The following is a 25,606-nucleotide window of genomic DNA, read 5'->3' as shown; positions in this document are numbered from 1 at the left end:
TACGGCATATTATACCAAACAGAACAAATTTGAAGGGATAGTAAGCACAAACTGAGATGACTGTTTTTAAGCAATCAATACTCGACCAAACTTACACATACAACCAGTGGCTTCCAAAAAAGAATCACTCCGCACATTAGTTACCTAAATCTCGAGCTATAAAAGTGTCTCTATCTGAAAAAACATTTGTACCACGGAAATATTTACCCACAACATAAACATAAACAACAATCTCACTAGTGTATGTTTTAATATACAAATTTTTACAATAATTGCGACATTTTCCTTTTTGTATGGCAATGGCAATTCGTTGAACTAGTTAGCTCTTCGCTTTATAGTCACCTGTTCAACTTTATCTCACAAGTTCAATAGTTTTTTACTATAATATCTCGTACAGCATCCAAGTAAATTTCCAACAACAATTAGATTTCATTGCACAACAAATTTCGATAGCTGTACCGAGTGTTTGAAGAACTCCTTTTTTCGTTCGAGAACAATTTTAATGGTGAAACATACAAAGTCTTACGTTGTTGTGAAAGATAATATCTTCAAGTTTTGTTTCGCTTTTATTTATTTATTTATTTATTTCAACAAGATGACGTCCCGAATCATTACAAATGGTGTGTACGTAATGCGACGCTTGTTTTGAAGAACGATGGATAGGCAGAGATGGCCCAATTTCCTGGCCACTTCGAAGCCCAGATTTAACTCAACTGGACTTTTTTCTTTAGGGGACATGTGGTATATGCTGAAAATATCCATGACATTAACCATTTACGACAAAGGATCATCGGAGCAGTTGCGTCAGTCGCACCTGCAATGTTGGCGAATGCCTCGCGAGAAGTGGGAAATCGTCTTGACCTGTGTAGAACAACTAATGGTACATACGTCGAAGTTAACTAGAACAAAAACAAAACTTAAAGATATCCTCTTTCACATTGTTTTCATAAATGTAAGATTTTGTATGTTTCGCCATCAAAATTGTTCTCGAAAATAGGGAGTTCTTTTACAGGTGTACTTTTCTGTACACCCGGTATACATAAACATCGTTCAGTAAGCGATATAGCCACACGTATGCTCAAGGACGCTGACTGTTGGTACATCCACTCCACGGTTTGGCGCGTCGTCAACAGTTCAGTATGCACTCTTCGTCACGTCCATGTCCATGTCCTCAATACGACGACGCAACAATATGACGTATATCATCGCGCAATTGTCACCTCCGAGGCCCGGGCACAGTGTCCAACAATCAGGCCTGAACTAGCTCTCAATGGAAGTTGGCTTAAAATTTAGAAATATGTTCAACTAATTTTTAAAATTCTTTGTGTTGGTAGGAGTTTCAATGGTTAGGTAATCACATGAATGAATATGGCAAATAGGCAAAGGGGAAATAAACGAGTAAATGAATAAATAACGTCTTTATTAGCCCGCGTCATAAGGACAGATAATAGATCTGTTTTCCATGAAAACCTTTGTCAATGACTAATAAATACAGTAGTTACTGGGTAAGTTACAGTGGCAGCATTTTATGGATATCGGCCTAACGTAGGATTAAAAATGCTGAATGCATATGGGTTTATTAAGTTCTGGTAAGTGATATTGCTGATGACAAATAATCTATAATTTATAATTAAAGATTCTGAATCTATTGACACAATCATGATACAAAACGTAATACTTAATAAACACAACTGGATTAGAAATTTGACAATTCCCCGTGATTTATTCCAAACCAGTATGATTTGGTTAATTGGTTTATGTGTAAATCAAGACTTTTGATGTAAAATGTATTTAAGTTCGTCATCTTCCCGAAATGTCAATACAAAATTAAAACTAAGCTTGATTGGTGAGGACCATTAAAACTTGACGCAATGGACGAACTTTGACAAAATAAACTAATACTCTTTAGAAGAAAATATAATCAAAGTGCAGTTTAGATTTAGCAGTTAGAACGTGTGACAAGTTGTGCCGTGAGCCGGTGAGCCGAGTGTCGGAATGTCCAGTTGCCTCACGGTGATGTCATCCATCATATCACACGTACTGCATTAATCAGACTGTGCCAAGTAATAATATAGTTATTTATGTACTGAATCATTCAATAAGTTGTATGTGTTCGCACTGCTGAAACTATACAAGTAGGCCAACTAAACTACTATAAACTAGACGACAATCCAACTGCTTTCAACTTAAGGATACGTATTACTGTGTACCAAAAGTAATGATCAATTGTTAAATACAATACTCTATAGTATACAATTTCGCATATCCGACTTTACAACTGCTTAAGATTCTTTGGTGAGACAATTGTTTAACACGTTGGGTGCTGATGACGGGAATTCCCGCAATTGCTTAACATTGAAATAAATGCAACTTTTATGTTCAAACATGTCGACAGCACGAATAGTGTTAAGCTTAATGAAAGAAATAACGATGTAATATTTCATATACAAAACAAAAACCCATGTTTAACAGTTGAATGTAGACCTTATACAGCGGTAACAATTAATACAATTCTTTCTACCAACAGATCTTTGGTGTCTTGCATAAATAGGGTACGTTTTACGCAAGTACAGTGAACTTGGTATAAAACAAATTGAAAACACGTTTGACCCTTTGTTACACGATTATAAAATTCTTAAAAGTTTTAAAGACATGTTATGTCATTATTGAAGGTTAAATGCACTACAGTACTTCACAAATGTTGAAAAACTCAATAATCCAGGCGATCAAAAAAAACCTCCATGTTCAAACGATTTTAAACACAGTTTTGTCTATTAATTGCGGCGGGATATAATGAAATATGGCACATAGCCACAGGAAGGCACAATCGCTGTCTAATGAGGCTGTTAGCATTATTATCACGTCCACCACGGGAACTAGGCTCTCAACATACACGATACAAGAGACTGTGTATAATCATGCGAATATACCAGCATCCAGGGACACTACACACCGTACACCTGCAAATATGCAAACATATTTAAACTAGAAGCAATTCAGGCTTGCCTTGAACTGTGAACAAGATTTGCGGTTAAACCTGCATTTCTCAGGGATTACTTACTTCAATTCCTCTGAGCCGTGACAAGGAACCACGCTGTAACACGGTTAATCAACGGGCATTCGATTTGTGCGACAGACCAAAACTACGAGGTTGTAGGAGACGTCTTCTCTGCAGGATACACTAACCACTTCTATAGACAAATCTAAGTTCAAATTTAAACCAATGCGGTGTGACGCAATCCCCCCTTTTATTCGATGGAAAGTACATCGACATTAAACCCGATTTATAGGCTGTATACGGTACAAAATATTAGACAGCTAGGCATTGTCTTTAAGTATTACCATAGATTAAAGGAGTAGAGTTCTTAAAGTCGGGAATCAAGAAAACCCCACAAAGACCGAGATTACAAAATGAGGCAAACCCCTAACGCAACTACGGCAAGAGCACACAAATTAGTTATATGTGTTTTTGCGAGATAATAACGAGGGAATATAATCAAACTGAATATAAAGCGGGGATTTCAACAGAGTTGCAGGAACACACAAACGACCCTGTTTCTTGCAGCTGATGTTGCGATACGGCCACAAAAAGTGTTTCGAGACTGTCCATAGAAATAATCTCATAAACCTAGCTCCATTTGATCTGGGATCACGACTTCATTAGTATTCATACACCAGTGCCGATTCCTTCCAACAGCTCGGATGGAAATCAGTTACAAGGACAATTTTATAGATTACGAGAAATAAGTTGTGGATCAATAGTGAAATGCAAATTAAATTAAACTCGGCTGCTACGCAAACTAGGCTTGCTTTTATAATTTTATCCTACTACTCAACCTATCGATTAGTATTTAAAATAAAATGTTCAAATTTATTCAAATGTATCGTATTTATTTATGTGTATGTTCGTATATATGTGTGTTCAAATGTATGTTCATGTATGTGTGTTCACATGTATGTTCAAATGTATGTCAAAATGTATTCAAATGTTTTATTAGGAGTTCTAACTCCTAGTGAAACGTCCCCAGCGTTATGAGAAAAAATCATTGCTTCAAGAAGTATAATTTAAGCATTGACTATTGTATACTGAATATTTTTATTAATAGTCAAAGATTTAAGTTATAATTTATTTGCAAAGATTTTTTGCACTGTCTGCAATGGTTAAAAAATTAAAAACCATCCCCGCAACACAAATCGGATGCCCAGTGTTGTGTATGGTGTATTTAATCGTGCGTATGAACGACCCCAATGTCTGTCGGACCGTGTAGATATTGGCGGGAGCACCGATCAGCTGATGATGCAAGTCACACATCACCGTGTCAGAGCCTCCGAATTGTCCGTCAATCTTCTGCCTCTCCCTTCGTATAGTTGCGATATCATCGTTTACTGATATAACAAACGACTTGGCAGCTGGCAGGACCGACGACTGAACTACAGTACTTAAATTAATTCTTTCTCAACTACTTGCAAGCTTCCTCTCAAGTGAAATGTCGCAGAGAGTCGTCATGTCATTTTTGTTTACAACATACAATGTTTGGACAGAAAAAAACCTAGCTTTCTAACTGACCAAAAATAACTTGGTTGATTTATCCACTCACATAATAGGCCACAGTCTAAAATTCTATTTTCTGTCTTAGCTTTAGTTACGATAATTGACGAGACATAAAGGCCGCTGTAGCTAAAAATAAATCGTGCTTTCAGTTCGATTTGGTCAAAGTTAACGTATTCGACAAGTCAGTCTCTTACACCAAAGCACTCAACCGGTGGTTAAATTCATATAGTCAATATTCATTTTTAAAAACTTGACCATTATGATGAGATATTTATTTCTTCACATGGCCAAATGTTTCATCCACCATAGTAAACGACCAATAATCATTTCCTAAATGACCATATACGGAAACCACCTCATTTATTATCCCACGAATATTCGCCACGTTTTCGAAGCATGGTTTGTCCTTTCTCTAAAACACGGTAATTTGGCAAGGCCGTGTAAATAATGATTATAAAATTATCTGCTTTTCGTAGATGAGATTGTGGGAAAGTACGAGGTTCTGGAGTTCAAGGCTGGCGAGAGAAAGGTCGTGTCCAATCCTGCGGTGAAGTGGTGATCTGCTGCTCCCGTTCCCATCTACAACACATTGCGAAATATACTTACGGTCTCACCTACTTGCACAGTATCGAGTATCGGGCTGTAAAGTTGATAGTAAATCCTCTGTTTTGCCGGCAAACCATTGTGCGATATCTGCTAATCTTGGGCATTGTATTATCTCGTATGAGGTGTGGCTTGCTGTTGCTGCTCACGACGATTCACAATCACGATTCTACTTTCTCAGCCAGCTGTACTATCAATTATTAGGTTTAGGTGGTTCTCGCAAGATCTGCCTCGACCGTACGTGACACTACAATCCCTTTATAATGTATTTTATGATTTATATTGCTGAATTAAACTCATTAAGAGACCCTTGTTCAGAGTGGTAAACTCCGATCTAACTATAGATGAATTACAAGTCAGTCATGACCATGATTTCATTTGATGGACAGAACACTAGTTTATATAAATGCACTATTGGTCACTTTATACCATGCAACTGTGTGTTAAAAACTTCTCTGTCAGGTGTAATTCAAAACTAAAATTACAGGCCCGCAATGCCCTAAAGCTCCACTAACTGTTGAAATGAATCGCCCCTTGTTAGTATAAACTACAGCATTCGGTCATATCGTTCGTTGAAGTCTTTCTTAGAGGAAACAAAGTGAATCTTTACAGATTTATAAACAAAAACTACAAGCGATTTATCTACGATGTTACGAACACGAATAGCAGATTACTACAGTCAGTCTAACTTACTCTTTCAGTTGACAAGAACCCTCAACAAAAATTATAGACCAATTTGTCATTCAAACCATTCCAAGCTTATAACCATGTACAAGCCATTTTAATGTTCCTTAACTCTGAGAACCTGTGAAATGCAATGTCCCTGATTGCTAAATCTACACATTCAGTTGTTCGTTTCGTTTAAGTTCCTTTTTTTGTCCGCAATTTAAGAACCAGTCACCACTCGAATCCGTAGAACTTGCATCATTGAAAGCATCAGAATATGTTCAGGCTGATATTATAACCTACTGTATAAAGAAAGGGATACTCCCAATCTGCTTCGATCAAACGTTCGTCAATACTCATATCACACACGAAGCTACTAAATAAAAAAAGTACACAGTAGACAGTGACTAATCTAGGCCTGGTGCACGCAGACTGGAGAAAAATCGGATCCGACGTCCGACAACAATGTCGTCGGATCAGAGAGCGTAGGACTAGTGGTGGGTTTCATTAGCATAAATTGTTTTACAAATCTATGGTTAGTTTTACAATCTAACCCCACCTTTTGTGATTTGCACCAGTTACACAATATATACTTATTGTTTGAGATAAAATACGTCATATGCTGCGATTTTTTTTTAACAAGTCGACAACTGAAGATTGTCCAACTCGAACTAGGTGCAAGATCTGCAACTGCGCACGACAGTATTCACCAAGTCGGGTTACGACGGGAAACTGAGTAGTTGACCTTCGATGGCGGGAACAGTGAAGAAGATCCGAGATAAGTTATGCAGGGATCGACCTTGGATGAAACTTTGGCGTGCATTACCATAGAGATGACGTACATGTCAGACATCTCCGGTGGCTTGCTGTAGCCTACCACACGGGGACAGTGGAACTAACTTCATATCATCAATATCTTATCACAACTTACCGTTATATTATTATATTGTCGATCGTTTGCGCACGGTCAGGTTTTGACTGTCACGTGACCTGGGATGCGCAGGATCAAGTCACCTGGTTAAGCCCCACTAAGTACAGTAAACCAGTACAGTAAGCGAGTATTCGTTACATGATTTAACTTTTAGCGAAGCTGATTTCTAATTAAAGGATTGTTTACATTTAATCATGGCGATTAACGCAGTTTCTGCAATTAACATAAACATAATTGTACGTAAACGACGTTTTTTTAGGGAAGTCACAGATCTGAATAATGTTAGAACAGTTATTCCTACAGCATTTTGATCAAAATCGTAATAGCCATTTTTAGCAAAAAAACATATTCTTCTTATTTTGTTAATGTTTTTGGAAAATCCCCGTTAAAATATTAGTTTTGAATAGATGAAAAAATGCCCAGAAGCATGGATTAGTGTGCATACCAAATTTCATCAATTTCGGACCACGGTTGTAATCCGTAGCTCTCTACACATCCACACAAACACGGTCATCACTTTGAACCCCACTTTTACTGTGTTCTCTCTATATAGAGTAAAGATAGATATCACACAGTGTTGTGCGAGTATGTAACGTGTGTAAAGGTTCGATTACACGCGGTTTACAAGCCACTGACCGTTTATACACGCAGCTCGTAAACTGGCACAGTATACTCGCCATACTTGCTCGATATTTGAGTCGAATCTGCCAGTGAAGTTCCATGTTAACTGAACTGGATCGTAAACTATTCAAGCGTACTCGCAATTGCTGATGCACAAGCAACTTGTAGTATTAGTCTGTATTGATGAGGTCGGAGGCATGGTTAATATAAGTTGCATGTATTACACGCCGACTTAACCTGCTATTCCACGAGCTAGTTAGTACCGTATCTAGCTTGTAAAATCGCCCAAAGTAATCAGTCTTTCTTTACCAAACCATTCGGTTCAGCAAATTGAAATAGAATCAATTAATTAAATGAAAAATGGCTAAATAACTTTAACAATAACCAACAATTGAATTAAATTCATGAACCCATCGCAATTGATTTTGTGCTGAGAGCCAATTAAAACTCATTTTGTTGTAACTAATATAAGAAATAAAACGTTTCTCAACAACATTTAGTCAAATACGTCGCTATTAAGTCCTTGTCGAGGTCATAACAATAACTTGTCCACAGCCACTTTGGTTATCTCCATCTAAAGCCCGCCTAAACTGGCCTAAACCTACCCATTATTATAATCCGGTGTCATCATTTAACTAAACTGACCGGATGTCCTTCGTTAGTACAAGTATACGTAGGATATCCACAATGTGTGGAAAACTTAGAGGCAAAAGTATTATGATACTTTAATTTGTTTCCTATTTTTACCGGCGTTCTTGACGGTACAACTGAAAATGATTAACATACAGTACATTGACTTAATTTAGTAAATAAGAGAAGTAGAAGCTTATCACAGGTTATTACCCTGTATTGGCAATTGAAATAAAATATAATGGCGACATTATTCAAAGCTCAATTAATTGTAAAATCAAAATTCAACTGGTACAGCGCATGAGAGAATTTGATTAGATATTGTTTAAATGTCAGAGAACGAACGATTGTTCACTTTGAGATGCACTTAGACTTAAACACCACCTTTGAATAGACGACAAAGACTTATTGTCACCAAATGTGGGTTTGAGTTCTTTGTGATCAAAGGCTAAGCTGTATAGAGAAAGTTATCTTTGTAGAAGTCATTGTTTGTAACAAAGCATTTAAATGTAGCTTTCTACGCTACGTGCGACACGAGAGAATTCAATAACAACACGGCAATGAACGAATGAATATATGTAACTTAAATAGAAAACTGTTAGCAGTTGTAACTATAAACTCAGACAATTCTTTTTCGGTAACAATTAGCGTCTAATAACGTTTACATAAATTGAACATTTTGTCACTAGGCCCTAAAGTGACTCATAAGCAGTCAAAACAGTCTCTTTTTTAAGCCAAGGTTGGAAAATGAGCGTGGGTACTCTGTCACGTGTGATGAACAACATTCGTTATAAATAATGCGCCATTATATAAGAAAACTAAATCACAAAACAATAAGTATAATATTTACCTTTATATAATAAACTGTTTTGCAAGATATACGAACAGCGTTTACCATCATTTAAAAGTGTCACGTATTACTTTTGTTTTGAAATATAGAAGAGTAAATTGTAATTAAACATACAACGTGACACGGTAAAAACCACAAAAACATGTTGATCACGATAAATTAATACTTTTGTAAATCGGTACTATTTTTTCGGCAAAATCTTGGGAGGATTTTTTGAGATAGACAATATACAGTTTCTAGACTCCAGACGATTCTTTTTCGCCATAGATAGATCAAAGGCATGTCTTCAGCCCAGATACACATGTATTGAAAACAGCTGTGGGTTTCACAGTGAAAAACTAATCAAAGCTTCTACTCCTTGAACTTGTTTAACGGCAAAATTCATCTATATACATGCTTAAACACAAACTCTTTCACAGGAAACACGGCCAGGTAAACAACGTATAACATAATTTCCTAGCTGAAGTTATCTGTTCTGATGCCGTTGCGCAACATAACGCATAGATAATGTCAGGATAATCAGCTGTGATCCGATATGGCTAACCAGTAACCAGTAACCAGTAGGCGGCGATGGTTAAAGTACAGAGTGAACTGCTCGCTATGTCACGACCACGACCCTAAAACCTTCAGATATACTGTATTGCACTTTAGCTGCCCTACAACATGTAGACGGTTAGAAGTGATTCTTCTGTGACTTTACCTTCAGATATAGCGAAATATTCTATAGTCCTATTACACAGAGATTCTTCAACAGCCAAATTCTTCTTTCAAGTGTGTAGTCTTCAAAGTGCTTTCTGCCGTTTTAACACGAATTTATTCGAAAAACTCCAGCACTTGTTGAGTGCTGGGCTGCGGTGATAGCTAACTCGTTCAAACAAATTGAATGCTAAACGAGATAGTGCAATATCAGACAGGTCTAAATAGCAATCGCACATAGTGTAAATGCAAACAAAGGTATACGGTGCAGTAATAATACACGTATATTACATGGATCTGAAAAAACCTAGCATACATATACAGAATATTGCGATGAAGTGTTAGCAGACATGTACTAGTGATGAATCAGTTTTGCATTTGTAGAGCCAATTACTATTCTAGAACATGACGAGTAATTTCAAGACTCTTGGGTGAGCGAAATATCAAAACTAACACGGAGAGGAACGATTGATAATTGATAATTGATAACAAGTCCATTTTTTACATCAATATGAAGTAAATATTACTTTGGTCACATTTAATCAAACTTGTTAAATTAAACAAAGTTCTAAGCTCGTCAGCAGCGACCATCACAGTTTGTTGGACTCCTGCAGAAGTACTTTGTAAGGCGGATGGCGGAAACTGCTAAGGGAGAGGCAAGGTTGCGGTCCTGGATACCTTTCACCTCGGCTCGGCTAAGGTCACCCTTGTTTGCAAACATCTGGGCCGTCACTAGGTTTGACCGGAGATCTTGTCGCAATCGTGGGCGTGTCGAGGGTCTCAAACCGACGTTTTATCAACGAGATTGTATACATCAGAGGAACGGCTACTTATCAACGAAACCACTGCTAAACCTATATCAGATGATTTACTTGTCAAAAGTCCAACAACCTCAACTACATACGAAGAGTCGGTGATTAATTTAGATTTGACGAATAATAGTGAATAAGGTTAAATTACTTCAACACTGTTCAGCAAAGACCCACGATTACTGTGACCGAAGAAATAAACATTCTGTATAAGTATTACTATTTACTTCCTTATTTGGATACGTACTTTGATGATTGGACATCACACAAGGTATATGTCACACGAAGTTGTCCTTTCATTTTCAGATTTTGTTTTCTCACTACATATGTTTGCAGGTGGCGAGGAGGAGGGTCGTGTAGTCAAGAGACCCAGAGCGCCATCAGCCCCTGACCCTGACGTCGACGCCGCCTCCAATGACGGTGACCAGGCCCTGGACGAGAGGAACGGTCCTCCCAAACAACCCTCCGTACCCCCAGGGTTCCTCAGTCCTTCTGTCAAGGAGTACCTGGAGCTCGGCAAATCTATACCAGGTCTGTATCTCAGGTCAAGTGTTGCTAGTAAACATTTTCACAGGACAGACACAATTCAACGTATTGCGTAGGAAGATGTAGCCGTGTCGTGGCTATAGCATGGTAGCGAGATAGCACAGCACGAAGGTGGTGGGCAGCGGACAGCAGACGGTTATGTTAACACACGGCTTGTTTAAAAACCTGTTTGGAAAGCGATGTAAAGTCTACTCCGACTGGTCCATTCCTTAACATATTGTGTCATAATTATGCATAAAATAGACAATATAGTATACATTTAATTGTACTTGTAACACGGCGAACAGAGCAGCATTGACATCACGATCCTGCAATAAATTATAAACCGATTGTCCGATTGCACATTTTAACTTTCTAGTTTAAACGTTTACTACATTTACGTTTATAACATTTACAAAATCTTACACCATTATTACATTTACAAAAATATTCAATCGGTGATCTGCAAATATGCGACCCTGAATTTGCATGTTTTTTTTTATTCAATCAATTATTTAAAATACAATTTAAATTATCGGTAATATTGCAAGTTATTTTTTAGAGTTCACTTTTAGATTCCAATGATTCTAACCAATTCTCTACGACGCGACGTTTTAAATGTGAATTGAGTTAATTATTGTTATTAAGACCCAGAATTACGTTGTTCGCAACACACATAAACACACACATGATAGATGAAGTACAACGGTTGCATGAGTTACACAAATGCCTTAGTAAACCCAGGACCTCGATTCTTGACCTAAGATTGCAATACTTAAACACCAGTTGATCAAGGACATTCAGTTTCCAACCGCTAAAAGGTTACACTATGAACCAATTGCCCATTATTGTTGTAAGAGTTCTTGTCTTGCCTTCTCGATAGAATCTCTCCAATACTGAGCATTCGTGACTGCATACCTGCTACTCTAGCATTTATTATTTGTATATCGTATTCTATTACATACTAGGCGATCGTAATAACTTTACTATAATTGAATACTATTAATCATCGAAAACCAGTCCCAAGTCCCGTTTGTGGTTGACATTTAAATTATCTCTAGAAATTTATTAATTGGAATTTCCCTCACCATGAGATTATTTTGGGGTGCCGGATTTTGAGATGGTTAATAATTGAATTACTATAGGTTTCTGTCCTTCATAATTCGGCTTTGTTTGGTTAACGAAACACCTGATCTTGTCAGTAAACGCTGTCATCTCAACTTTGCCCTAACGACGCATTCGGCGTACGTGTCGGTGTCGTAGTAATATAAAATAATTCGATCTGCATATTATTTTACGTTTAAGGCTCAGTAAGAATTAAAATATCCGAAATGAATTAAATTGAAACAAGTCCTGAATAAAAACACAAAAACAGCTTCCGAAGCTATTCAAGAAGTCAATCCTTTCCTACATCACAACCAACGTCATCAACGTTTGGAAAGTTACGAAACTGTCCTTTCATATTTCGCTTCCGTAACACAACACGACGGACGAGATGATCCAGATCCAGATCCACTGATACCACGGAGTGAGGTGGTGGGAGGGGGGGGGGTTGTAGGTGTCGGGGGCACTTGACCTTGCAGGCAGTGTGTGATCCTCTGATTTAGACACCATAGGAGTTGGACCTGTTGTCTGTCTAGTTCTATAGTCTGCCGCTCGGCCGCACTGCATGCAACTCATGTAGTTAAAAATTGAGGTTATGTTCTTGTTATTGTTTATGATGAGTTTAAGAATCTCTATAAGTTATTGTATAAATCCCAAGTAACCAATAACCATGAACTTTTGAGAAAACTACGTCACAACCACATAAACCATTAGGCCTACTTAAAATGTTCGTTATTACGAGAAACCTTGCTCAAAACTATACATTATTGCATAAATTGCCCTTTAAGGTCGTAATTCCTTTCTAAAGGGGGACTTTCTATTAAACCTACTTTTTATGATCGCCATTTCATCGAAAAGTATTAAAGTAATGCTAAAAATACCTTAGTTGTAGTTATTTGTTTGTTCTTTCAGTTTAGTACCTTATTAAATTCAGGTGTAATTATTTGTTTGTATTACTGTTTTCTGTTTTTATTCATTTCAGCTTAACTTAGCCAAGGTTTTTTCTAGTAGGGCCTTGACTTAGCCAATCAATCAATAGTTTTATTGGGTACAGTTTCATAACAGAGCTATGCTAATATCGATTGAAACTATCGAATTGAAAATATTGATTAACAATCAATATTTTTAAATATAGGCCTATCTATTATAAAATTAAACTATCATAACCTAACTAAGAAACCAAACTTGCTGATTGTGAAAAAACCGCATGAAGGTTTACTAATCGAATCGATAGTTTCAATCGATATTAGCATAGCCTAGTTAAGAAACTGTAACTTACCTGTTTACCTTTAATTAATACTTTTGAAGTCAAACGGGGTGAAGCTCGTATGAATAACTTTCAGTTCAGTCAGTTATTCGTTACTCGATTATTCCCGTACAAAATACAAAAAAATTAGCCTACCTAATAAGTTAAGTAGCTACCTACACTGAAAAAGTATCAGTGAAATAAATTAATCGAATCTATTAACCTAATTGCGTTTTTGGCAAATCATAAGATTGATCAATCATTTATTTTCATTGTAAAAATCATTAATTTTTAAAGACATGACACAATCTATCTGACATTGTCAGTCAAGGATTAAGAATACAAATATTCAAGTATAAGTATTCAAGTAAACTTAAGTAAGTTATTTCTAGAAAACCAATTTAGCTAGGCCAAGGGTTGCTAACTTGGTATTAAAAAAATAATTATTTGTCTAAGTTATAGGCTAGTTAAAATATTTATTAATTATTAATATTTATTATATAGGCCCTATTATTAATAAATCAATGCGAGAGACTAAGTTAGTAATTAAGTATTGTTACTCATTCCGCAGTAATTACTAACCAAGTTAACTTAGTCTGTCCTATATAAACGCAAGCTTTAGCTTGAAATTTGATTGTGGATGGATTTAATGGGTTGGGTCGGCCGCAACATTTTTGAACAACTGTGGTAGACACAAAGAACACAGTACACAACTTAAGTTAGTGATGAATTTAATTTTTAATTTATACAAGGTAATTTTTTTAACAAACAGGGTATGCAACACAGGGTTTTAAGGTAGTTGTGTCTGTGAGACGTTAGTTGTATTAGGAGCAACTTAATTACTTTAAAAACTGTAGGCCTAACTTTCTCTTTACAACAGAGACTGGATAAGTTAGTTGTAAGTTTAACTTAATTGAAAGAAACACAGTCTCGATGTAGACTGAGTAGGAAAGGTTGACTTTCATTCTTTTATATAAGTTATATGCCTCCTTTAAAGAATACTTTATAGAAATGCCTAAATGAGTTCAGTCTGCACCCATTGAGGTTCGATTAATTCTGCGAAAGATTTACACAAAAGATAATCCAATAACTTACCTAAGTTACTTGCTGCAAAATTTTATTTAGTAGGCCTAATCCTTTACCATATGTTAGTAACTTAGGTCTATAAGATTGGCTTGAAATATGATTAGGAGTTTAACCAACTTCATACCATAACTGGGCCATCATGAACCAGACTACAGTATCGGACAGTAGTGTAGTAGAGCAGGAATGCTGTCGAGATTAAGTATTGATTGTTTAATCGATTGTAGTTAAGGTTTTCCTATACGGGGAAGAGGAGAGCGCAGAGCGGAAAAGCAATTAACATGGCATTCCACTCCGCTTCTAGGAAAACAGTACCGGTAACATTAAGTTTCCTAAGACAAGAGGAGTCCGCTCTCCATGTTCCTCTCTCCGCTTCCGCGCCTAGGAAAACCCAGCTTTATTGTTCAAATAGTTTGACTTAGCGATAGTATAGTGTACACTAACACAATCGTAATAGAAAAAAAAAAAAAAACTATTGAATCACTTAATTACTAGGCCTAAACAGCTGCTTGTTTCTCAAAACAAGTTAAATTGCAAAACAGTTAGGGGTAGTTTTGAAAAGCTATCTTTAAATTAAAACTATTTTAGTTTTGTAACATAGTTTGTTTGCATAATGTTGAAATAAGTTGTGTCAAAAAATATAGTTCCATAAAAGTGTCTTTTCAACCCTCGCTCGGGTCAAAAAGAGTCACTTTAGGCCCTAGTGATGAAATATACTATTAGACACTAGAGAACTTTATGAATGGCTCATTCAACTGTGTTCAAATTAGCGACCATATAAATCGATTGGATGTCTCACTTCAGTATATAAAAATAAATTATATTATTTAAAATATTTACAAACAACTGCTAACCCTCACAAGAAATAAAGACACTTACATTTTTCGGGGTGGGGACCGTGATCTGATGCACAGGTTTTTAGTACAGCAGAACCCTGCATTACAGCCCAAAAGCAATTTTTTTTGTAAACATTGACGATAAAAATAAAGTAACTAAAAAAAGATTACTTTCTTTTGCAATGTGTTTAAAATTTAGACGACTACACATTCTTATCTCAATAATTGTCGAATTTAAATATAAATTAACAAAGGTATTTTTACAGTTCCTCTAATTATATTGATGAACTAAGTTAAATTTAAAAATAATTACAGTAAAATGAGACATTTAATGCAGAAATTGCTTTTGAGCTGCCCTCTGCATTTTAGCTTCAACGAGGTAGGCCTAATAATTATCTTTTACACAACTGCCATATTTCTTGCCACTCAGTAAAATGTCTTATTTTGTATTTGCCAAATGTGTGCAAGACTGTGGCGTCACAAATTAGTTTTATCATTTGTCAAAGAGGTTCTTAATACTGTGGTGCAACAACCTCGCTCTCAGACTACCTGTCGCTGAACAGGTGAGCATTTTTTCGTACAAAAACTATCGGTTCAACATCGAAATACTAAGTATCGGTATTATTTCCAATCAAATGGGTTCGATTCAATCGATTGATGGTTGAATGAATGTAATGAGCACTATTACCGCAACAATACGTGATGCTGCCATCAGTGTTTGTGGTGTAGTGGATAGAGCATTGGGCTGATAACCGAGAAGAAACTGGTTTGAATCCTACCGGTGGACTAACTTTTTGTCAAAGATTTTACTTAGAATTCAAATACTTCTTAACTGTACAAATTTTGCTAGAATTTGAGACATTTATTATTTTATTTTATAAAGAGAACTATATTTTAAATTAGTAAACCTTCATTTGATTTTTATCTTATAAATTTTTTTAATCAACAAGTTTGGTTAGTCAGGTTAAGTTATGACAGTTTAATTTTATAATAGAATGCTCTCATTTCGACCGTATCCCAATAAGCCTCTGACAGGATCTTCTATGACAAACGACAACTACATACAATCGCATCGATAGTATAGTGATGATATCGTAATTCGATAGAGTAACGAACAATTAACGATAGATAGCGAAATCGCACGGCGTTTTTAGACGATAAAGTGCTCACCCGCTGAACAAGCGCTGCATAAAATGAATATTTTTTTGTCGCACCCTGTATGAACCACTATTAGTAAATAAAAAAATACTTGACAACTGATTTGTTCAATGAGTGCCTAGTAGGCCTAGGCCTATCATTAAATGATTCTATTTTAAATATAAACTCTTGAATTAAATTTAACCAACATTTTTAACAGTTCTAAATACCTTGATAAAATAATCTATACACATGGAGCACCTAACCAACCTACTAATATCCCCTCATCAACACAGATTCAGAAAAAACAATTCTATCAACTCTGCATTAAATGAATTCCACGTAGCAATTACCACCCTCTGGGAAAATAAACAACCAGCATCAGGACTCTTCTTAGACCGCCAGAAACCTCAAAATTTACACATCAAAAACTGTCAACATAAACTCTATAGCATTGAATCAACCTGACCGGGGCTCATCAGCAGACTGCCATATATAAAAGCTGCTAATACTTCAAAAGAGAGCTGTGAGAACAATTAAACAACTACAATATAGGGAACACTGCAAACCTTTTTTCACAGCTAACCAAATCCTAACTCTATCTCTGTACATCCTGGAAATAAAAAAAATCCTACAAAATGACCCCCCCCCCCCCCTCCAAACCAGAAACAACTGCCATGGCTACTAACTCAGAAATTTGCAGAAAAACTACAATCTACAACCACACAGACTCACTAAAACCAGCAGAAATCCAAAGAAATAAGCAGAAATAATGGAAACCAAAATATTTAACACACTACCAAACAAACTAAAATCAATAGACACAATACTCTATTCATTAAAACACTGAAACAATATCTAATCAATAAACCTTACCGTACTCCTACAGTACAGTCTAAATGAATATTTCGAAGACCACGCACCTTACAACAATACATGACAGAACACACCCAGAGAAGAAAGAAAAGTTATTTGGCGATTCCTACTCAACGACCATGGGGAGAGGGCCTAGGTAAAAGGTTCATTTGCTTGACCCTTCGATGTTGAATTATTTAGAGTGTGTTGTGGGATAGGAAGCGTTTTCAATAAGAGCTGATAACACAATTTTGTTTACTTCCTCATTACCTGGTTTCAATAAAGTTTCTTTACGCCTCTTTTTTTTTGTTATGAACCTTCTTTGGGGGTCGATGTTTTTTCGGGTATTTATTTTTTTAACACTTGAGAACGTTTTTGCAAATTGTTCTCCTTCTCTAACAGCATCAATCTGTGGTTGCAACGATTTAAGATTTTTTTTAACTATTTCAAGCTGCTCGAATGAACTGATTTCGTTAATGAGATGTGAATACTGACAACTGACTTCTTGTTTTGCACTTTCTAAATCTAAGGTTGTTTCTTCACTTTTGCTGACTGCTGACACAATTGCAGTCTTTTCATCATCATTTACATGTGGATCAAGAGCAGGATCACTTTCTGAACGATTCTTTAGTGTTTGACAAACTAGATGAATGTGTTTGCACATGTTCCATTGTATACATGCATCTGAACATGTGCAACTGAACTTATGAATGCATACTTTGCAGTACACACATTTTAAAGAACAACTACATGATTTGACATTTTCTGTAACAGTGTACATATTAAAAGAAGAAAATACTGCCCAGGAAACATTTGATGATTGCAGCACACAGTCAGAACTTAAGCCGAGACATTTCTTATGTCTGTCCCTGATGTTTCTCAACTTGCTTGTAAGTTTCCCTTTGTGGAGAACAACAATGCGGTCAAAAAGTTTTTGATTGATGAACCTCATCAACGCATGTACAGTCATGTCAAGCCTTTTTGCCAATTTACCCCGTAAGTAAAAGTGTTTGAAAATCCCGTGCAACCTTTCTAAGTGCATGTTCGTATTGATGCCCGCATTCTTACGATAACAATATGCCCATGACATACGATTTTCAACATAATTGTCTGCAACATATTTTCCAAAGACAGCAGTGTCAGTATCGGCACCAAGATCATCGAGAAAAACAGGTAAAACAGTTTCAAATGCCTTCTCATCAATCTCATACAAAAGAGTAAACATCATTTTGTTGACTTTCTTTCTTTTTTCTTCATTTTTGATGTGATTAACTTTTTTTTGCCAAGCTCTTTGGACGTGCCAAGTGCAAAAAAGTCGTTTTTCTACATCACCCATTACCGATTTCCATGAATTATAGAAAACTGGTGCCATATCTGTCATCAATGTCTTAGTGTTGATGCAGCCTATTCTATTTTTAATGGATTGCAGAAAAATTTCAATACCAACATGATCATTTCTATTTGAAAAGTAAAAGGCGCATGGGAATCCTTGGCGCATGTCATCTAAAACTAACAATGTGGTCATTTCGTAATTGTAGGCGTTAGTTCCATGTGTTGAATCTAGACAAATTATATCACCACCGTACTTTTTTAACATGTCTTCCTGTGCTTTTGTCATGACGCCTAAAATAAAATCCTCAGACTGCAGTTGGGGATAGTCTGGGGAATCATCTCCTTTTGGCTTGTAGATCAAAACACAGTCATCATCACTGCTACGGACCTGTTCCACCCAAGAATCAATACTCAACGAATCATCAGAATGAAGAATGCACTCACTGTCTAATGAATACTCTTTTGCGATGTTACGTAGATCTTGTTTTGTCAAAAGATGTCTTCGTTTAATTTCACCGCGTACTGACTTTTGAACATTTTCAAGAATAGTGTCAAAGGGAACTTTTTGAGCAATTTTTGATGCCAATTCCCTCCTTTCAACCTCCGACAAAGGAATGTGGGCTAATTCTGCCTCATGGCCAACATGTGTTTTACAAAATCTGACCTTGATTGTTCCATTACTTTCAAATTTAGCTGAGATCTTTGCTGGGCAGTAGGCATTAATTTTACAGGACCCTTGGATTTTTAAATGTCTTTTCCTTTTAGAAGGTGAAGATTGACCTTTGAAATTACCTGACCTATTACAATAGTAAACAATGGATGCAGAACCATCTTTATTTTTCTGCTTACCCGTGTGTTTAACAAATAGACAATTTTGTTCCCCCTCTACACTACTTTTCCATTCTTCAAATTCACTGACGTTATTGAAATCAACTTCAATTACATTCAAAACTATTGCATGATGAGTATATAGATGACTTTCAAACTCAACATTACTCCTAAGAGTGTTTCTGCAAAGTCCACATGTGAGAGAGAGGGAGGATTGGACAAGCTTACTTGGCTCATATCCCAGATGTACATTCTTATAGTGTCTTTTCAGATTACAATTTGAGTTGAATGCTTTATCGCACAACTCACAAGTGAAACATGGAGCCATTGTGATTGTGTCGATAGCTCAGAATGAGATATTAAGAACCCCAAAAAACATTGACTTACTATAGAGATAAGTTTTAAGCTACAGAAATAAGCACACTACAACAAAAATCCTTAGGTTAGGCCTATTTAATGCTGGATCCAAAATTCAATTAGGCCTAGCCTAACTTAGGCCTATGTCTACTAAGTTAGGCTACAATCAGAGAAGTGTCCCAAAACAAAAGGTAGGCCTAATTGAAAAAGTTAAGTAAGTTACCTTGATTGAATAAAAACACCCTAGCCTCACTTAACTTAGCCTATAGTTCCGTAAAAAAATCCACACAGGCAAGCTCAGAAGATGCTAAGCAAAATACATCACCTACATTGACAGCACACTGTAAACTTAATACACAACCAACAGTAATTTACACTCTAATAGGCAGGCTAGCTTAGAAAAACATCACCTAAAATGACAACAGCAGTTATTTACATTTAAGATATTTATTTACGTAAGTAAAAGCCTGCACAAAACACAAAACAGCTCTTCCAGACTCCAGAACATACAAAGTTTCCAAACAAACAGAGCAGACTAGCAGACAGTCACAGCGACAGCCAGACAAAGAGGAGCGCAGCAAGCGGCAGGCAATGGTACTAACTGAACTTGTCTGCCGCCCAGCGGGAAAAAAAGTGAGGATCACACACTGCCTGTAAGGTCAAGTGTCGGGGGCGAGGTTCATGTAACAAAACGGTCCAATTACACTGCCAGGATAATGACACTTTCACCGCGGGCAAGCGCTTCCTCGCAGCCTGGCATACCGCGGCCACCGTGCTGTAATATTCAATATCACCATAGTATTAATTGCTACTCCGTACTGCTAGCTGCAATACAATAAAAACTTTGTAAACTTATTTAGAACTGGATTATTTGAATACTTTGTCGGGAAATAGAAGATAAAAGGAAGGGGAAGGTTGTTAGGCTAAGTTTACACTTTATTGTGAGTGTTTACGCAAATGGCAGGCATTTTCTATATCACATACGATTTAGGGGAAAGTGGTCTAAACCCACCAAATTGTTGTTGATATGTCGGGGATCAAAAAGGTTCTTCTCGCACACGTACGAGACACTTATCTCGAATCCTTCAGTGCAAATACCAAAATAAATATTATACTTAGGCTATTAACTGTGCCGCCAGGAAGTTAAGAATGCATACACTAAAAAAAAATGGTTTAAACAAGGAAAAATGAAACTGTCAATATTTTGTCATCAACAACCTTCTGAGAGGAAACAAATAGAGACTTTAGCACACTCTGTGGATGACTTGTTTAGAAAATGGTGTTCATTTCGATTTTAAAAAACTTATCACAGTTGGTCCAAAAAGATTACATGTCTACTAGAGTATCCAAAAGTCAATAGCTACAAGCTTACGATAGGACTACAGTAATAACAATAATTTTGTATTGAACAAAGTTCGTATCTCGAAACTAATGATTTATTCAACACTACAATACATACAAAATGCAATGTTTAGGTAGACTTGATCACACAACATGTTTTACTATAAGCAATGTGAGGCTGTACCACTGCAGCTAGCGAGAAGTAGTTGCAGTTGTAGAGCAGTGATCCCACCCCAGTTATAACACAGTCTCACTCATGCATACCCAACACCGGCCTGTAGACTGTAGATCAGATAGGATTGACATGACAGGGACTCGGATGTGTTGGGGCGAAAGTCACCCGGAACTATCCCTCAAACAAGTGACATAACAAACATAAGAGAATGGAAGAGATGCATCTGTTTAGCGGCGGCATACCATTACATTTGTCTTAGTATAAACTAAAATGTATTAACACTATCAGCGTAAGTATATGTTTTAAGTGTTATAAGACTATTAGTATCAACTTTCAGTTAAAAAACATAAATATTATATAGGCTTTATTATCACACTCTCCGAGACTCTCGTTCCATCTTTTCTTGGTCGGAAACTAACTGGAACTAGTAATCATATAAAGTCTCTCTCTCAAAAGTAATATTCGAATCGGCTGGCCCATCCATCCATTTGATATGAAAAGTCTAGGTTTCCTTGGAAAATTATCCAGTCCAATAAAATTATCTGGTATGCTACCTATTTCTAAAAATAACCTTTGACGTCAATAACGGTTCACGGTTTGCAACAATGGTTTTTAAAACCTATTACAATTTAAACGCAAGAGTAAGAACAATAAAACAACTCTAGGGTCCGAGACAAACCTGATGTGAATCTTGGGAGGATTTATGTTAGTACTTTGATCTGATATTTCGCTTTTACGTCAACTGTATACTCATGTTGGCAAGCGCGTTTCTGCCAAATCTCGGTTTAGGAGGTCAGCTGTTGAGTGTTGAGCCCTGCCCTGCCCCAGTGGTTGGCCAATGGTCGGCAATGACCCCCGCCCCGGCCCGAGGCGACGGCAGCCACAGCCACGGCCGGGCTCTTGCGACACTGACAACACACAATGAGAACGGCGCTGGACAAGGAGTGATAACAGATCAACATATCAACACAACACTTATCAACACATACACTCATCCAAATACAAAATTTGAAAAATTGCAATCGAGCCAATGGTCTACAAAATAGGTGCTCGATATTTGTTTGTAATAAACTAAAAACATAACGCTTGGAAGCATGCTTACATTCTTCATTTTCGGACTTTTCAACTGGAGATTTGTGCTAATGATAATGCCTAATGATTTCTGTATTGAGTATTGTGAGTGTGTTGAGTGAGTTTGAAACAATATGTTTAATGGAGAGGCAAATTATCAGTTTTACTTTAGTAGGAAGAATGTGGCAAGAAGCGGTTGTTGCTTCAGAAGTTAACCAACTTGACATTTCTTTTGCATTATCAGGGAGACAGAACAACGGGATCAGAGAGCACAAACTATAAATCATTCTGTTAAAACTCTGTTACAAGTTATAACAGAGGTTTGTAGCATTCGCAAACAGTCCGAACTGCGAGAGACAGTGACTAGTGTTCCACGAACCTTGGAGTGGTCACGAACAAACTTTATCTCCAATGATCAAAGCCGAGCCGATTTATCATTGCGGAGTTGGAAAACTCGTTAGAAAAGACTTCAGTAGTCGACACGAGAAAACCAAATAACTCTATACTTGTTATGGCAACAGTTCTGATAACTTTACTGACTGACCATTTGAAAATAAAATCAAGTAATGATAGCAATCCTAAGCCTTAACACTACTATACATCCGCTTTTGACTGATGTCATCTATTCAAGGGGAAGTATTCTTGCTGAACGATCCATTTCAAGGCAAGAACTCTATGACGAGTCGTGTCCTTCTACAGCTTAGTTCACAAGAGCTGATGCAAGTCGATGACAGCTGCACAGACATCATACTTCTCACTGAACTTCCAGACTGAACAGGACTTGTTATTCGAGTGACCGAATGCCTTAATTTACTGAATCACCAGACATTTCGTTCTCCTTGAAGAGTCTTCCACAACGCGTTTCATCGAAAGCTTTACGTAATAACTGAGCAGAAAACAGGTCACTTGCCTGAAAATAATTAAATTGATTAAAGAAAATGGTTTATTGCTAAAACAGTGTACCGTGTACGAACTGTCGGAGAGGGGAAGGGCCTTGACATCTTTGACTCCACTCTCCCTCTCTATCTGCCAGCCTACGCCTTGTGTAAATTACCCGTCATGCACATCGTCGTGCTGCCGACGCCTATTGTCATTTCATATAGAGATTTTCGGCCTTCGAGTAGATAATTGTTGGTAAGTTCGCTAAATGCAAACACCAAAGTGATGAACACACAAAGAGAGGGATGAAAACAATAGGGTTGCGTACCAAACTAGATCTAACTTTAGGGGTTTCGATTAAGAACAACAAATAATTTAAAATAACTTTAATTTTCAACCTGTACGTTTTCGATGTAGTTTCTTCCCTCCCTAGAGCGAAGTCACAATGATTTGAACGTGTCGTACTAGAGCATAATTAATAGCTTGGTGGCTGATACTTGGTAGTTTTCCAGTTCGATCCATCCTGAGAAAACTCAAATCCTGTTTATGCTTCAAAGCTGAACCCAGCTATCTTTGACCATTGGGCTAATAAATTATCCTTAATATTAACCAGCTTATCGTAGTCAGTAACGCCTGTCGTCTCATCCATTGGCTTCTTTTCTCGTCTTCTCCTACACATCCCAGTACGTAAAAGTATCGCCAATTATGATTAAGTATCTTCAGATTGTCTTAGGTTCTGAAAGGTTCGTGGGAGATTACGCTAACCTCCTCAATGTAATGTTCCAGGTCGACCCGGCGCCGACTACCCCATCCTGTCGCTGGTGCCCTACACAGACTTCTACTGCGAGGACCAGGACTACCCTGGGTTCTTCGCCGACATGGACACTCGCTGCCAGGCGTGGCACTACTGCGACATCGACGGCCGACAGACCACCTTCCTCTGTCCCAACGGCACACAGTTCTCACAGGCTGTCTTCGTCTGTGATTGGTGGTTCAACGTACGCTGCGACCTCAGCAAACAGCTGTATCCAATCAACGCGCGGCTCTACAGACGACCCAAGCTGAACCCTACACGGCCTCACAGGCTCATCACCAAACAGCTGTTGGAGAACATCTTCGTGTAGTGTGACAATATACAGTAGCAGTAGCCGCCTTGACTATTGATAAAGCTAGACATTCCATCCCCTATGTTAAAGTTGTCGCTGAATCTTAAATCAAAATGGACGTAGTTGAAATGGGCCACCGAAAGATTGCGCTGGAGTAAATTATAACACATTTCTATTAGGCGACTTGTAAGCTATGGCCTATTAAATGTCAAATAGACTATTCAGTAACTAAATTTAAGTGAGAAAATAGAATTTCAGAGAGTAGTGCTTTCTATGAATGGCTTATTCAGCTATGTTATTTTTTAATAAAAATTCGGCGACAGTGTCCATTTATAGATGGAATGTCTACTTCAGAACCCAAAAGTCATTGTAGCAGTGACATCTCGGACGTGCAGAGTGCAACAGTGCTGATATGTAAAAACTTCGAATTGTTGCTCTTCACCTGGGTTGAGCACTTGAATATTTGTGTTAATCCTCTTACAAACAGCCAGGACTGCCGAAAAATCCCTAACGGCCCTAAATAATATTGATATGCCAAAATTACACTTTCGTCGTAGTTGGTAACTCTATGATTGATTGTGATATGTTTTAAGTTAGGAAACACTGAGTGAGTGACAGTTATCTACAGTCCTCATTCAGGGCTGTACTTGGAACTGTGCTTACACTGACTGGTTGGAATTCGAATAACAATCAATAATTGACTGCAGATTGTACTCCTTGGTTCCAAAAAAAATTCCAAGTTATCGTGTAGCAGGGTTGTCTACAAAAAATGTTTTATTTATCATTGTTTTGTTATATTTAAGAAGAATTACGCAAATGCCGTAAATTATTATTAATTGGTCCAAAATAAATAACCGATTAAAAACTCTAACATAAAACTCAACAACATAACAGAAATTATGTTTAAGACTAAAACTCAAACTGACATAAAATTAAAATATAATATTTTTGTGCTCAATCTAGGTCACAGCGACTGAATTGGTTACGCAAGTTACGGAACCTACCAGAAGCTAAGTAGCCCAATAAACTGTGATGGATGCAAGGTTTAGTAGTTGTAGTAGTAAGTTTAGTTAAGGTATCTGTAGTAACAAACTCGCCGGACAGCGAATGCGTGAAGCACATGAAATACAATGTAAACAGACGCAATAAAATTACAACTATGTACATCAAGAAACCCCACTTTATCAAAAGTATGTTATTTATTTGTATTGAACGATAACCTGTTAATAAACTATGTAAAGAAAAAAAAAGGAAACCACCAATATAAACATACGAAATTCAAAACCGTACCATCATTTATCCTTCCCAATAATTTATTCGATAAGAAAATACAACGATGTCCACCACTTTTAGCGTCGAAGAACGCCAAACGA

The 25,606-nt window shown here is 37.1% G+C and overlaps 2 protein-coding genes across 2 annotated transcripts in view; one reads left to right on the top strand and one right to left on the bottom strand.

Moving 5' to 3' along the window:
• The window catches only part of LOC128990159 (uncharacterized), a 28,814-nt gene extending 3,862 nt beyond the window's left edge, over nt 1-24,952 (top strand). Inside the window, exons 2-3 of the mRNA XM_054412433.1 lie at nt 10,695-10,889; nt 23,914-24,952. Of these exons, the coding sequence (XP_054268408.1) occupies nt 10,695-10,889; nt 23,914-24,251 (533 nt within the window). The 3' untranslated portion in view covers nt 24,252-24,952. The remainder of the gene's footprint in view (nt 1-10,694; nt 10,890-23,913) is intronic.
• The window catches only part of LOC128989287 (RING finger protein 17-like), a 199,596-nt gene that overhangs the window by 84,203 nt on the left and 89,787 nt on the right, over nt 1-25,606 (bottom strand). The gene's annotated exons all lie outside the window — the stretch shown is intronic.

Source organism: Macrosteles quadrilineatus, unplaced genomic scaffold (genome assembly GCF_028750875.1).
Source record: "Macrosteles quadrilineatus isolate MER2022 unplaced genomic scaffold, UCM_ALF_1.0 Scaffold_3__2_contigs__length_128488019, whole genome shotgun sequence".
Classification (NCBI taxonomy): Eukaryota; Metazoa; Arthropoda; class Insecta; order Hemiptera; family Cicadellidae; genus Macrosteles; species Macrosteles quadrilineatus.
This window is presented reverse-complemented; position numbering and strand designations above follow the sequence as displayed.